General features: G+C 38.6%; 2 protein-coding genes across 4 annotated transcripts in view; both read right to left on the reverse strand.

Moving 5' to 3' along the window:
• Positions 1 to 10,036, reverse strand: part of nsmfb (NMDA receptor synaptonuclear signaling and neuronal migration factor b) — a 37,663-nt gene extending 27,627 nt beyond the window's left edge. Inside the window, exons 1-4 of one of the 3 annotated variants that reach the window (XM_057355699.1) lie at positions 9,713 to 10,036; positions 2,285 to 2,341; positions 1,326 to 2,000; positions 1,142 to 1,214 (exon numbers count right to left, since the gene is read on the reverse strand). In XM_057355699.1, coding sequence (XP_057211682.1) covers positions 1,142 to 1,214; positions 1,326 to 2,000; positions 2,285 to 2,341; positions 9,713 to 9,743 — 836 coding nt within the window. In that variant the 5' untranslated portion in view covers positions 9,744 to 10,036. Of the gene's footprint in view, positions 1 to 1,141; positions 1,215 to 1,325; positions 2,001 to 2,284; positions 2,347 to 9,712 lie in introns of all 3 variants that reach the window. The other 2 variants (XM_057355695.1, XM_057355703.1) reach the window with 2 other exon arrangements.
• Positions 10,037 to 13,026: 2,990 nt separating this feature from the next.
• On the reverse strand, positions 13,027 to 14,017 carry LOC130563815 (leukotriene B4 receptor 1-like). The gene is made up of 2 exons (XM_057349602.1): positions 13,213 to 14,017; positions 13,027 to 13,124 (listed from the first exon to the last, which is right to left on the reverse strand). Exons 1-2 carry the CDS (start codon positions 14,015 to 14,017, stop codon positions 13,117 to 13,119), a joined length of 813 nt encoding a protein of 270 aa, XP_057205585.1. The 3' UTR covers positions 13,027 to 13,116.
• Positions 14,018 to 15,380: the final 1,363 nt, after the last annotated feature.

Raw genomic sequence — 15,380 nt, forward strand, 5'->3', positions numbered from 1 at the left:
GGAACACAGCTTGTGAGTGTTGTTTGAGACATGTTTCCTTCATAACTTCAAACACTCTGTCCAATGCTGGTGTAGTGAGAGGTTTACACAGGACAGGAAAAATGCAGCAGCACAGAGGAGCAGAGGGTGGGGATGAGGTGAAGTGCTGACTCTTGGGCCAGTGTAAAAGATACTTACGATATTCTTTAGAACCGGAAAAGCATATAAGAAAAAAAATAGAGAGACAAAAACAAGTACTTTAGCCATCACAACATGGTATTAAGTGAAATAGCTGCTCAAGAAAGCCAAAGCATCTTCAATCAGCTGCCATAAAATGATCACCAAGTGCTTCATCACTAACTATTACAGTCAATTATCACTAAAATGACAGTTATACAGCAAACCATGAAGGACAGCAAAAACACTGACATTTCACACAAACTGAAAAAAGGTTACACCGTGAAAGTGTCAATTAGAAGTCAGTAAAGAGCAGCAACGAGCAAATCCGGAGTAAAAGTGAATTAAGTAGCTCAGGAGATAGAAATGGATTCTTATAGAGGGAGACAGCTGGATAAATGGCAGCAAAAGTGACGCCAGATGATGAGGTGGGAGGGCATCGCGAGGTTGAGGAGGAAACATGCATGTCGGCTGGAGGGAGGTGGACTGAACCCCAGTGGGGGGCTCAACTGGTGGGCTCTGTGATTAAGACTTCTGCCAGACAGGTGATAATTAAGAAGTCAGACTGAACAAGAACGTCGACACAGAGAATAATGAAGCTCAAATCCGCCTGACTGAACAGCTGAAGGAGAGAAATGATAGAGGAGGAAAAAGAGAAAAATAGAAAAAAGGAGAGAAAGAAATAACAAAAGAAATAGATAAAAATACAAAAATAGAAAAAAATTTGATGAGGAAAGAAGAGGAGAAAAAGAGAAAGACTGAAAAATAAAGATAGAAAGTGATCAATCACAGAAAATGATAAAAAGAAGAGATATAGAAACAAACATAGAGGGAGAGATAGAAATAGAAAAAAGAAAGATATAAAAGAACACCTCCATGCATGAGTCTAAAGAAACCTAAATTACATGTCTGCTTAATAAACCAGCCCTACTCCAGAAGAAACTGAAGATGAGCGTTCATGTCATGAATTCCCGTGTGTACTCACGCTTGCATCGTGGTGGTCGCAGTCTGGAAGCTGAACATGTTCTCTTTAGGGAACCAACTGTTGGAGTGATCCTCTGCAAACAAACAGAGTTGAAAAAGATATTTAACCTGCATTGTGTGAATCCCACGATGAGTAAACTAAACAAACAACCATTCACACAAAAGAAAGGTGTAATTCTCCTCACCTCTGTCCTCAGAAGAAACTCTGTCCTCACTGTACATCCTCTCAAGCTTCTTATGATGTCTGCCACCATCAAGAGGTGAGGTCTCCAGGTCCAGGGAACGTTGGCTCTGGCAGTGTGGCCGAATGCAGGCCACGCAATCTGGGGTGCAGTCCTCCCTTGACCTGCTCCTCCTAGATCCCCAATCCCGGATGTTATGTGCACTCCCTGAGCTCTGCAATGGTTGCGTCGGAGGAGCGTGGCCGCAGTGATGCTGGTGGGTGTGGCTACTGTTTCCACCATGATGGCTTCCTCGATGATGGCTGCCACGTGAAGCATTGGCTCGCTGTGGCTCTGTGGTCCTTTTTAGCACCTCCAGTTCCAAGCTCTCCTCGCTTGCCTGACCACCGAGCATATCTCGCTCTCTGGTAATAGTGTAGACACGAGCTGGTTTCAAAGAGTTCTCTATGCACCTGTGATGCTTCTGGTCCTCAGAAGAGAGATTGTGTTCTACAGAAAGACGCCGTTTGGATGTTGTGGGAAGAGGAGCAGACTGGCTGCCTGGCTGAAGCTCTTCTTGACTGGGCTTGACTATGAGAGTGTGATGGTAGTACGGCTGGAGGCTATCGTTGTTGTTTAGTCGGCTGAGGTCTGGAGAGTCCGTGTCTTGAGCAATGAATGTGTCAGATAGCAAATGGTCTGGAGAAGAAGAGTGGGAGAGACAGAAAGGAACAAGGAAAAACACATTGTTCTTAGTACAGTGTATTCATTGTGGCTTGGCTACAGGGAGTAAGCTGCCAATGAAGCTCTTTTCTTATGACCAATTAAATAAAGCCAGCCTGTGAAGGTCTGGGGTGGAGGAGAGCAAAACTAAGATGGCTGAGTGAGTGGTCCGATGTGGAATTAATGTCAAATGGCGACTTTTTGGACAGTGGCCTACTGGGAAGAAAAAAGAAGTGAAATGGAGGTGAAATGGACCTAACCTGATCTGTTGCGGTTCTCAGGGTGCGTATGAGAAAGGTATTCTCCAAATGCACGGGCTGCTCTGCAGAGAGACAAACAGAAAATCAAATCAAAAATTTTGAAACAGTAAAAAACTGTAAAATACAGATTTTTCACATCTTTTTGAAATACGGTAAAAATGTCAAATTACAGAAAAAAGAAATTATCAAGAAAAACATGAAAAACATAATTTTACGTGAAAACAAATGTAAGAAATTTTTCTGCCGCCCCAGCTGCCAATTTTATTTAATTTTTAAGGGATTTTTGTTTTACAGTGTAGATATTCACGCAACTTTCGAGGGGTTTCCAGGTTTCATTCCCTGTGGTGGAGCATTCATTTACAGATTATTTATCTAACAAAAAAAATCCTAGACAGCTTGGGTGATTCATGCCTTCATATATAAATGTACAATAATGCTTTATAATTGGACCGCATTTTTCAACTGAACACTATGTACTGCACAGTACGTGAGGTTTTTTCACTTTAACAGTATTCTCGCAACACGAAAACCTCACAAGCGAAAATGACAACACATTAGTGTCAATGTCATAAGATATGGGCTGCGATTTAAATGGGGTAACCACGCCCTCTCTCAAATGCTATCAGGAAAAACAAGTCAAACATCCCATCCTATGACTTCTAGTGGGTAATGAGGCGTAATGTCTGAAGTATAGTTCCCTTTTTACGCGTACATGAGGGACAGTGTACAGTGCGCGTGACGCATTTTCGTCATCGCGCATGTGCATTCCATTTCTTGCAGTAATTAGCTTAACCACCAGGTGGCAACCGTGTCCTGGGAGCATCGATTCAATGTAATAGAAGAAAAAAATCCCTGTAGGCCCGGAGAGGTATTGCAATATGTAGTAAAGCAAAGAATTAAATCTAGAAGCTTTCAGTGCAGGACATTCAGAGGGTGTCCAGCTGTGCTATGAGAACACAACCCCCATAAGACTCCCTGTTGTAGAAAGGGAGGGTGTTATATCTCTGAGCGAACAGACGGGAGGATGATAGTGATCAGCCGGGAAGATGAGTTTGGAGAATAGGTTATAGAGGAGGATAAGGGAAAACAGCTTGTTGATGTGGTCAATAATAACAAGCTAAATTCAGAGAACGCACTGTACTAGATTACACTAGCAGACCTTTCTCTCGTCTAACCAAAAAAAACATTTTTAAGGATCTTTATGGAATGTGTGTGTGCTTCAAAAATGCAGCAGTTTGGTTTTTAGGTGGAAAATAAAACAGATTCATTATCATTTCCAATAGTCTTTACAATCCGCATGAATGATTTATAGAAATAATTAACATAAAGAGCTGTCAAATTCCATTATGACTCTACATAAGAACTGTGAAAAATATGAACAGTCATGTGTGGCCCACCAAGAATAGTCCTCATGCACCCTAACTGTCTGCATCCACTTTGAGAGTACACAAACTAGCATGAACAAATGACAGAAAATGTTTTGCTCACTTTGTCTTTAATTTAGTCCCAGCAAATGATAAAAAGACTTCCCACACAAGTTGTTCTAGTAGCATGCACAAACCCTCTCTCTGCCTCACACACAAGACACGCAAAACACACACATTGTTAAATAAAACAGTAAAAACAAGTATGTCAATATACAGTGAGTTCTCTTTGCCTCCATCCTGTCTAAAAACGTGTATGCTACTCAAAAACCCCCAGATGAACTAAGCAAGCAAGCATCCCCACCAACACATCCCCACAGAGAAACACAAACCCATAATCAGCATGCTGTGATTATGTGCGGTCTCCACACATCTCACGGGATGCTAGGAAATGGGATTAATGTGATGTTGGAGTAGCCGTGCTTTCTCCAACGACACGCTGAATAATTAAATACTAGCCAGCACGTGCGTTTTGCTCTCTCTCCTCACTTAACAAACTCTTACAACAGATGGGAAGACTGATTCACAGTGGAATCATCCCATCACGGGCGTATCATTCACATTCACTCTCTCTCTCTCTCTCTCTCTCTCTCTCACTCTCTCTCTCTCTCTGCAGTGACGGGTCAATCAAAATCATATGAGTTGCAGGGAATGAAATGCGAATGCATACGCCCGTAATAGGTAAAGGATGTGAGGAGGGGAGTGATACATCACCTCACATCTGACCTTTAGGGTGAATCAGTGAACCTCAAACCCTCTGAGATTGCTTTGTTTCTTTGGCTTGCCTTTTTGAAATTTAGTTCTGCAAGAATAGCTTCGGCATAAGTGCAGGCGCAAGAAATGACCCCAAATTATCATGAGGATGGCTTACTGTTCTTTTCTTTAACTAGAAATCGCAGACTCAGATGAAAAACAACCAAAAGCTGCTCAGTCAGAATAAATTACAACATGAATAAAACATAACGAGAGCCACTGAAGGGTATTGGAGGGCCAAATCTCTCTCTCACTCTATTAATTGTCAAATTTCTCGATATGGTTGTTTTTCAAAAAATATTGTCTAAGCATCTGTACACATTCACATTTACATACACGAAAGGGAAACCAAGGAAAATATAAAGATATTAGGGCTGTCAAACAATTAATCGTGATTAATCAGAATAATAATGTGTTTACATAATATGTCTGTGTACTGTGCTTGTTCATTTTGTATTTATAAACACATACACATACACATACAGTACATGTACATATACATATCTAGGAAATATTTACATGTATTTATTTATATTTAAGAATTTGAATTAGATATAAATGTTTATACATTTTTATATTTTTCTTAAACATATGCATGTATGTTTTCATAAATACAAATATAATATGCACAGTACACAGACATACTGTATATTACTGTATGTAAACACAAGCTTTTATTCTGGAAGCGATTAATCGCGATGAATCGTTTGACAGCCCTAAAAAATAAGACTCTTACTGTATTTTAAGATGCTGATGCTATTACGTGGCATGCAGTAGAATAGATTAAAATAAACTCTGCACAAAACAAATAAATTTGTCAGTTTGAGGATACATGTATGCATCAAGGAGCATCTCACATGTTTTCAGCCATGTGACAAAATAGAAGGGGGAAGGGTAAGAAAGATTGAAGAAACGCAGAAGAGCAGGACGAGGCAAGAGTGGCACAGATAAGGTAAAGAACTGAACAGAGAGTGTGTGAATGGAGAGAACCATATTAAACATACAGTATTACTTAAATCAGATGCTTTAACCATGCTGTGGACTGCTGGATAAGAGGCGGATAGAGTGACTAAGAAGAACAGTTCAACATAGAGACACAGATGCAAAAACAATACACATAAAACGCTTTCCTGTAGATCAACAAGTAGTGCAGGTACATAGTGCTGGTAACGTCAAGGTCATTGGTTTGATTCTCAGAGAATTTCCATACTGATAGGATGTAAAGTCATTTTCGATAAACCGTCTGCCAAATGTATACAGTAAATATAAAACAAACTTGGTCACAAATACACACAGATTGAAAACAGACTATCCCCAAAGAGTAAGAGACAGGAGATGCGCACATGATGTTTCTACCCTACAGCTATTTTTCATACACTGCTGTTTTCGTGTCTGTCCACACACATTCAAAAGGAGCGCAAGTGCTTTTGCCTTGGGTGACTCTGACTTCAGCAGACTCACGCTAATTTAGTAAAAAGCCAACACAATTTGTACCCGAGTGGCTCAGCGTGCATTAAGCCGACCACTGTATGTGAGACGTGACCCTTCCTCCAGCATTCTTTTTCTCATCCTCCTCTTCACAATCTCAAGCTGAACTTGAACACTTTGTGTCTCTTTGCCGATTTGATTTTAGTTTATACTCTTCAATCTTTCATCTCACACGGTTCCTGCGGCCAGCTGAGAGTTTTTGTCATTGACAGCTATACGGTTGGATTTATGCAGGCTTCTAGTGTGAACTAAACAATGAGTCACAGTCATCGTTGAAAATTCTCAACATCTGCCATTGGCATTCAGCTTTTAAAATCTCCTCATTATTCACTTATTAACACTTAAAAGAGACTTGCAAGTCTCTAAACACACTGCACTATAGCAAACGCTTCAAAATATTTTCGACCAAAATCTTTAAGGGATCAAAATCTGATCCATTTTTGGGAACTTTCAGAACTCAAACACACTCCCCAAATTTTTAGAGTTCAGCAACTTGGCCTGTTTAGCTAGAGTGCTATAAATAGAGAAGCAGGAGAGATACTACTACTATTCATCACCACCAGGAGGATATAGTACATTATTCCAGATGGTCTATAACTAATGTGGGGGATGTTTGCCAAATGTTGTGCTGTTCCCAGGTGTGGGCTAACATCTCTGCCTTTGTATAGCTTTCCAAATGATCCCTATGTTGTATTTAATAAGGTCTCACATCACTCCGACCTTCACAGTTTGTGCTGCACATTTCAGCACCGGGTGTTTTGTGAATTTGTAAAGCAGGGTTTTATATCGCAAGTAAGCTTTGTAAAATGTCTTTGTTGGATTGAACACAGAGAAAGACACGTGGACGGATGCTTATAACCAAAGAGAACCCCATTGACCATAGTAGGAAAAATGACAATGTTAGTCAAAAGTGTTTCCTGTCCTACACTCTTGAAAATATCTTCTTTTGTGCTCAACAGAACAAAAAATATAAAAAGAAAATGTTCCTACTATGGTAGTTAATGGGGTCCAAGAACTGTTTGGTTACAAGCATTCTTCTAAATTACTTTCTCTGTGTTCATCAGGAAAAAAAATTATACACATTTGGAACTACTCGAAGGTGTGTAAATGATAACAGAATTTGTATTTTTGGGTGAACGATCCCTTTAAGCATTGTTGACTGTGATTGAATAGACAATAATGACATTAGTATCTTAAAGGTACAGTAACAAAAAATGAATAAAAAGCACAGACAGACCAACATCACATCATGTCGTTTCACAGAGCCAACACATACGTGGTTTCACATAATCTGGGCCTCCCTCCAGTACAACTGCAGGTGGTCTCATCTTCCAATTAGACCATTTACAGATCAGACTGTGAAACAGTGAGGCAGCTCATAGACCTACACAGTATAGCTTACTGCACAATTTTAATTGGCTTGGTCTGTCATTGCAGCCTGGTTCTCACTTTCTCTTCTTGTCCATAAATGAGGGGAAACTTTAAGGCTGAAAGTGCAGAGTAACAGAGTCCTTAAGTCAACAGCCATTAACAGGTCACTGTTCTACTCGCTTTTATCTCATTACTGTACGTCTTTAATATGACCTTGTTACACCTAAGCTTAATAAACACGATAATACTATGATCTTGAGTATGTTATTGTAACTGTAAAATGAAAAAAAAACAATTTAGATGCTAAATAACAATTAAGATTACAAAATGCCTTTTATGGTCATATATTTCTAATAATCTGTTTCTGGAATGTTCTATTGTTTTCTGTCCTGTTGATACATTTAAAAATTAGTCTTGTGTATTTTTTCATAATAATTAGCACTATAACCTATTTCTTTTGCATGTGAGAATGTGAAGTTTATCTCTTGCTACCTGATTTTTAAGGATAGGGAGATGAATCGCATCTCCAGATATATCGCTAGTTCAAAAGTTCAGGTGCCATGATGAATAAAGCATGCATGCAGAAGAACACTGTATACAAATGCGTAGCCTATAAACATTACACTTTTGGAGGAGCTGTGGTTCTGAGTCAATACTCATAAGTAGATTTTGCTTCTCTCATCAGACGAAGGTATAAACGAGACTTTCTATATGGTTGATGAAAACATTTTATGCAGAATAGATTCCAAATTGCACTCAACCTTGATTAAAAAATTTGCATTTCATCTTATCATCCCTCCAATCTTACTTTACAAGTTGGAAATGTGAAATGCATCTAGACCCACTAACTTCCTCTATTGAACGTTAGGCCCGAGGAGGGAATTGAGTAAAATTTTGTTCTGTGAATTTAAATGACAGCACAGAGTACATCAACTTGAAGTCAGCTCAAGCCATTTCAAGCTCCCCTGAGGTCTATGTAGTACAGTCTGGACTATATCTAAACGTAAATGCATCTTACACAACCATGACCCACCTGAGAGAACTATTACGACTAGGTTACATCAGCAGCAGTTGGAGAGGACACTAACTACATGAAGCATTTTTCATGTCCAGAGTTTGTTTCACTGTCAGTTCAACTGAAAATTAATTAACTCTGAATTGTCAAGCATCACCCAGATAAACAGATGAATTATAAAGGTTGGATGTGTAAGAAGTCACATTTGTCCACAAATTTTCACTGTTGTGCTGATTGGTCTAAAGTATGATGTAATTGTGGAAAATTGGTTGTTATCATGTGTTTAACTTCTTAAAGGTCATTGCATTTGGTGTGGGTGAAATGAATCAGTGAGTGAGTGTGATCTGAGTGTGTGAATGACACTGACCGACTTAACAAATGATCTGATAAGCCAGTGATTGCTGATATGATTGAATAAGTGAGAATAATGTTATTGAAAAAGTGAGTGAGAAAAGGGAGTGCATGAGAGTTGCGATCTAAATAAATTAGTGAGGGAGTCACTTAAGTGAGTTAACAGAATGACAGGTCACTGCCAACCTGCCAAGTGCCAAAGTACACAAGCAGGTAGAGAGTGTAACGGAATATTTCAGACACCAACATTATTTCAGATCACCTGAGACTTGGATATTCACTTTAATTTGTGCTGCATGCACTAAATGTGTAAAAGGTTTGTCATTTATGTTCACCTTTAAAACAGTATTGGGAGAGTGGAACAAGGGAGTGTAAATGCTATGTCCAATTCCAAAGCCCATTTCCTGGTAAAACACAAGGGTAGATTAGCTACGCGAGAAAGATCGCGAGAGGAGGCTGTAAACATCCAAACAAATCGTCAGCGCACACACAAGAGTTTGGATGTAAACTAAAAAAATGGAAGGTAAACAAAAACTCAACTGATACCAAAATAAAACCCCAAAATGATATTTAAAAGTGTTGATTGTGAATTGAATATTTTAGGCTGAAAATGCATGCGTAACACAACTGTTGCCAATCACAAAATCCTTAAAATAGACTTATATAAATTATAATAATACACAGAAAATCTTCTCAATATCCTCTTGAGAGACGAATTAAGATTTCAACACAGTATGGGGACAAACAGTGCAAATCCGATTTTTGGGCATTTCTTATTTTAGGTAGTTTTTAGCCAAAGCGATTAAATAAAATATTTTGCATGCATTTTTTTGCCGTATTTTACATAGTCGCATCTCTGAAAGGTTGTGTTTTGATCAGACATTTACATTCAACTAAAGGTTAAACGAAGAGTGAGATATGGTAACATTTCTGTTAGTTCCGTTTAGTTTTGGACCGCAACATCACACAATCTATTATGGCAGCATGCTGTATGATACGCAGCCGTTCTGTGCTGCAGAGACTCACCTAACTTTTGCGGCAACAGAAGAAATGGCATCGTTCCTTAAATTCTTCTTCTTGGACACGGCAGTTCCCATGCTTTAATGGAAACGACCGAGGTGTAAAAACAGCTCATTCCACTCGTCGCATCTATAATGGAGGAGAGAAATGCACAACGCAAACGAATCATCCGCAGAATGGCCTCTCTTCTCCTTGATTCAAACTGCTCCGTGAGCTGCTCATGTTTAGGAATGAGAGGTCCAGCATAATGTTACTACATGAAGTGTGCGGTCCGGTCTGTCGTGAGCTGAGTTTCAGAGAGCGCACTGCCAGTATGTGCCCGTGAGTGCCACCTCCTCTCTCTCTCTCTCTCTCTCTCTCTCTCTCACTCACTCACTCTCTCACACGCACACGCACGTACTTATTATTGATTGATTCGCAATTATACGGAAACATGACATAAAAGGAAAAAGGTTTGTCCTTCTGTGTTGCCCTTTTATATCAGGCTTGGAAAATATAACAAAATAAATGTATATTATAAAATATAAATAACATATTTCATATTAGGCTACAGTTTTTCTCGATTGATTAAACACATTTATGAAATTATGCATCCTTTTCTTGACACTCGAAACACAAATCCATAACTTCTCACCCAATTCCCCAAACATCCTATTTTCAGGTCAAAATGAAGCTCTCTTCTCAAAACCATTCAAACTTGCTGAAAAACCAAAATATGGCTCTGCACTTTTGGCCCAATTTCGTAAAAGTATTCCGAATTTTCTGCAAAAATACGGAACAGGTAAAAAAGGCTACAAATACAAATTTGTAAACTTGATAATCACAAATTTGAGGGTGTACACGTGCTACAGTTCACTAGATACAGAATAGTGAAATTTCTCTCATGTAAAGTGTGTACTGTAATTATACCGTATGTTTACTGTAAGTAGTATAAAGCCCAATAGATGATTCTAGGATGCACAATTACCTGCGCTCCTATTTATATTATCCTGATATTCTGATTGGTGTGTCATGAGTTTTGCTACTGAATGTTTACTGATGAATAAAAGTGTGCTATTTGAGTTTACATCTTGACACTTCAGTTCATTATTATGTGAATGTGTTTTCTGAATGAGAACATGGTTAAACCTTTGCAAAATGAGGCTGTATTTGTGTGGGGTTTGTACAAGTTGGTGTATTGTTCTGAGAATGTGTTTATAGTTGTCAGAAAATGGTGAATTGTTTTATGAATTGTGTTAGCAATCAAGAAAAACTGTAAATAAGGACTAGATATATATAGGCTATCTTTAAAAAAAATAGTCTCGGTTACGACTGTAACCTTTGTTCCCTGATGGAGGGAATGAGACGTTGTGTCGAGACAGAATGGGGTTTGAACTTGAGAACCAGGGCTGGGTTGGTAATCGGGCATACCGGGCATTTTCCCGGTGGGCCGATGTACTTTTTGGGCCGAAACGGACGCATGGGCGGGTACTGATTAGAAGCGTGAATCGGGCACGTATGCACGGAACGCGAATGCAATTGCAAATCGGACATGTATGCAGGAAAGGCAATGACAGCAGCACAACCAACCACTCCCATTTTGATTGGTTGTGTTTGAAAAAGGAAATCAATATACTTCCTGTCAGATTTTTGTGTCAAAGGTCGAGAATTAGTGTATGGTTTTGCCGAACGTGGTTCTGGTGTTTGAGTGTCAGGTTTCAGAAATTGTGTGACAAGTAAACATTTTGTGTGTAAGCAGTTGAAAAAACTGTAAACTCAGTTTTCTATTGTAAAACAAACTTTTTGCAAAACTCTAAACATAGGTCTCTACATCAGAGACAACATTTAAAACTAATAGCACATGTGTTTCATTGGGAAAATACTGACATTAAAAATTCTACACTCCTTTGCAGAAGTGTGTGAAAACACTTCCAACTTTTTTGTTTACTTACTGTACATGTAGAAAGTGAGACAAAGATGATGATGAGAGGATGAAGACAGCATGCACAATATTTTTTTCACTATAGCAACAAGCATATTTGCTTACAGAATCTTCAAATGTAACTGTTACTGTTGATCCCTTAGTTAAACTCAATAAAAATACAATGTTTTCAGAATACAATATTTACCTCCCCCTTCTTTTCTGTTTATAGTGAAAATCTATACATATATACAGTGTGTATGTGCAAATGTAGTGCGAGTGCTATGACAAACTCCTGAACACTTCACAGCACACTGGAAAAAGACACAAGAGTGTTTTGCACTGTTCACATCTGTGTGTAGTTTGGTGTGTATGTGGCTAATTATTTACATTTACATTTAGTCATTTAGCAGACGCTTTTATCCAAAGCGACTTAAAAGTTGGGTAAACAATGGAAGCAATTGGGTTAACATTAGGAAAACAAAAAGCATAAGTGCAATAAAACATGTCTCACAAAGCCTACTACAGAGCTAAGTTTATATATATATATATATATATGTATGTATAGATAGAGTAGAAAAGATATAGAAGTCAGAAATGATCGGTCAGGTGCTGACGGAAGAGATTCTTGTGTGTGTGTGTGCGTGTGTGTGTGTGTGTGTGGGGGGGTGGGGGTGCGTGTGTGTGCGTGCGTGCGTGCGTGCGTGCGTGCGTGCGTGTGTGTGTGTGCGTGTGCGTGTGCGCGTGTGCGTGTGCGTGTGTGCGTGTGCGTGTGTGCGTGCGTGCGTGCGTGTGTGTACATGTAGAGTTTTGAGAAATGGAGCCATAGTTTCAAAAATTGTGTGTAAGCAATTTGAAAAAACTGTAAAAAGCATTCTCTCATCTTTCAATTACAATTACATTTTCTTTTTAAGCATTCATGTGTCATTATAATTAGTTGCACTCACTTCAATTTAAGATGATTTTAATAAACCCGTGGGTATGGTTAGGGTCTAAAGAGACTATAGGAGACTTTAAAATAGCCACCAAGAAAATTTAAAAGCTATCATTTGACCATTTAATATAACAACAACAATAATAATAATAGAAAAGCTTTAGATAGAAAATTACAGCAATAGAGATGGAAAGTTTCCTTATTGAGCAGTGCAATGTTCAAGATATTAATATCTACCTCAGCATTACCACATTTCCTTCCACAAGTGATGACTGATTTAAACTTTGCCTTCTGAGATAAATATGACATTTTTATTCTACAGCAAAAACTCTTGTTAGAACACATCAAAATACTAAATACAATTAGAAATGTAATTAATACTCCCCAGTTTTCCATAAAGAGAATTTAGCAAGTTCAACCAGATATAACTAAAGACATGTACAGAACACATTATACAGAAGTATGTTCTGCTATGAGAAGGCATTTACTCATTCGGATTTGTATCGTGTGGATGGTTTGAATGCGCTCTGCCTCTGCATCGTAGCGTTCGGGCTGAGAAGGCATAAAGAAAGGGGTTCACGCAACTGTTGATAAAGAAAAGAGCCCCAGTTACATTGTTGCTTACATTTAAATTCTTTGGCACTGCTATTTGGACTATGTTGTTGATCATACAGGGAGTGCTGAATATAAAGAACGTCACAACAATTCTCACTGACAGTTTTGTCAACCTGTGACTGTTGAAAGAAGACGACTGACTTATCCTTTTATGGAGTCGAAGGTAGAAGCAGACAAGGCATATAAAAGGTACAAGAAACAGCACAACAGTCTCCATAAGTATGATAGCATTTTTTTCTTGATGATTCTTATAGGCTGGATAACAGTGCATCTTCTTTTTAATCTGATCAGCCATTCGATAAATGAGAGCATGAGAGCCCAAAATGCCACTTAATGTCCAAATCCCACAAATGAGTCCATTTTCACCACGTCTTCCAAGTTTAGCCCACCGCTGCGGATACAGAACCTGTAGGTACCTCTGGACACTCATCAGGGTCATGCAAAACACGCTGCTGTACAGACTCCAGTACACAACGTAGGAGAAAAACTTGCACAGACCTTGGCCAAAACTCCAGCCATTCAGGAGAGCATAGATCCACACAGGCAGAAAGATCAGACTCAGCAGATCAGAGACAGCCAGACTCATCATCAATTTTGGAGTGAAGCTTCCCTCCTTTAAATGTTGCACGAGCATTACCAGCACTGCCACATTACCTGGCACACCCAGCGCACAGCAGACTCCCAGAACAGTACTGGTGGTTAGCACACCCACTGAAGTATAGACAGAACTGTTGGAAACGTTCAGGTTCTCCATTGTCATCTCGCAGTTGCTGATGTGAATGTGAAGCTTGAGGTGTGTTGAGTGAGAAAGGCTGAGGAAGTATAGTCTCAGGAAGTGAACCTTGGTCTGGTGGCAAATCATTCTGAATCTAGACAAAGAAAATTTGGTTTTACTTTTCGTTTGAATGAAACTGTTGATCTGGACAAGTGACTTAAAATTTCAGTTGTTTCTTCCCATAATATGGTCAAGGTTCATGCATTGCAGTTTGGAAATGCAGGTATGCCTTAGCAACTAAAACACACAGGGTGGTTAAATATAAACAGTACCTCTGTTGGTCTGCAGCTTTGACCTTACGCATATTTTATCTGGAAATACAGGAAATATCAGAACAAACAGGAAATACATCACTGCTATTTACTCTTCTGTAAGTGTGAAAGTATTTCTACTGTAAACTAAATGATACATGCATGTAGCTAGAATATTTATACACATGTATATACACTGTAAGACTTTCCTGTAGTTTTGCAGCAGGTTTGCCAGTAAATTACTGTAGATTTAATTTAAACATAAATTTACCTAGTTCCAAGACTAAATATCTTAGGTCTCTTTTCTTGTTATGTAAATGTATCGTAATTTAAGAAGTTTTAAATAGTTTTACTGGAAAAACAAGACAAAAATGCTTAGAAGGAATGCCATTTTTTGCAGTGTTGCTGTGCTAATGCCAGTAATTAAAAGAAGACCAGTCTCTTCTTTCTCATTGTAGTGCGTCTTGCATTCTGTGAACTGTGCACATGCTGAGTCTATACATCATGTCATCATTTTAATAGGGCCATCTAGAGGGAAGATGCTGTAATCTGATTTACTGTATAGCTTCCTCTAGCACACAGAGACCTGGAACTGAAAAAGTTCCATTGCACTACTGTTATCAATACTGACTTATACTTTCGGCATGCTTGTATTATATTCTACATAAATGTGCTATGAGGGGATTTTTAAAACAAAAACTAAGTTTTAAATAGTAGAAATATCGAAACTCTGGTCATTTTTGAACGCGATGCTACTGGTCTAATTGGATTCAATGATCTATGCTAAGCTATGCTAAAAGGGCTATCGCCAGACCCGGAGATCAGTTTAATAGATTCCAAAACGGTAAAACTCAACTTATTAACTCTGGGGGAGTTGGAGAATGAGCCTATTTCCAAAAAAAGTGGAGTGTTCCTTTAATACCTCATGAATTATCAGGAAGTAACCTGAGTTCAAAGTCTTCCATTGACTTTATGAAAGAACAACATCTTAATTAAAACATTAACTAAGATGGGTACATCATCATGAATTATGATTTATTACGTATGATCATGATATATTCAATAAAGTATCCAAGTCTCCCAATCATTGACTAAAAGTGTGTCATTTAAAATACTGTCGTGACATTTTATTCATTTATTTCAAACATGTATTTATTTTCTCCTAATTCTCTGTCATTGCAGTTTAGCCTATATTCACC

This window comes from Triplophysa rosa, linkage group LG2 (genome assembly GCF_024868665.1).
Source record: "Triplophysa rosa linkage group LG2, Trosa_1v2, whole genome shotgun sequence".
NCBI lineage: Eukaryota > Metazoa > Chordata > Actinopteri > Cypriniformes > Nemacheilidae > Triplophysa > Triplophysa rosa.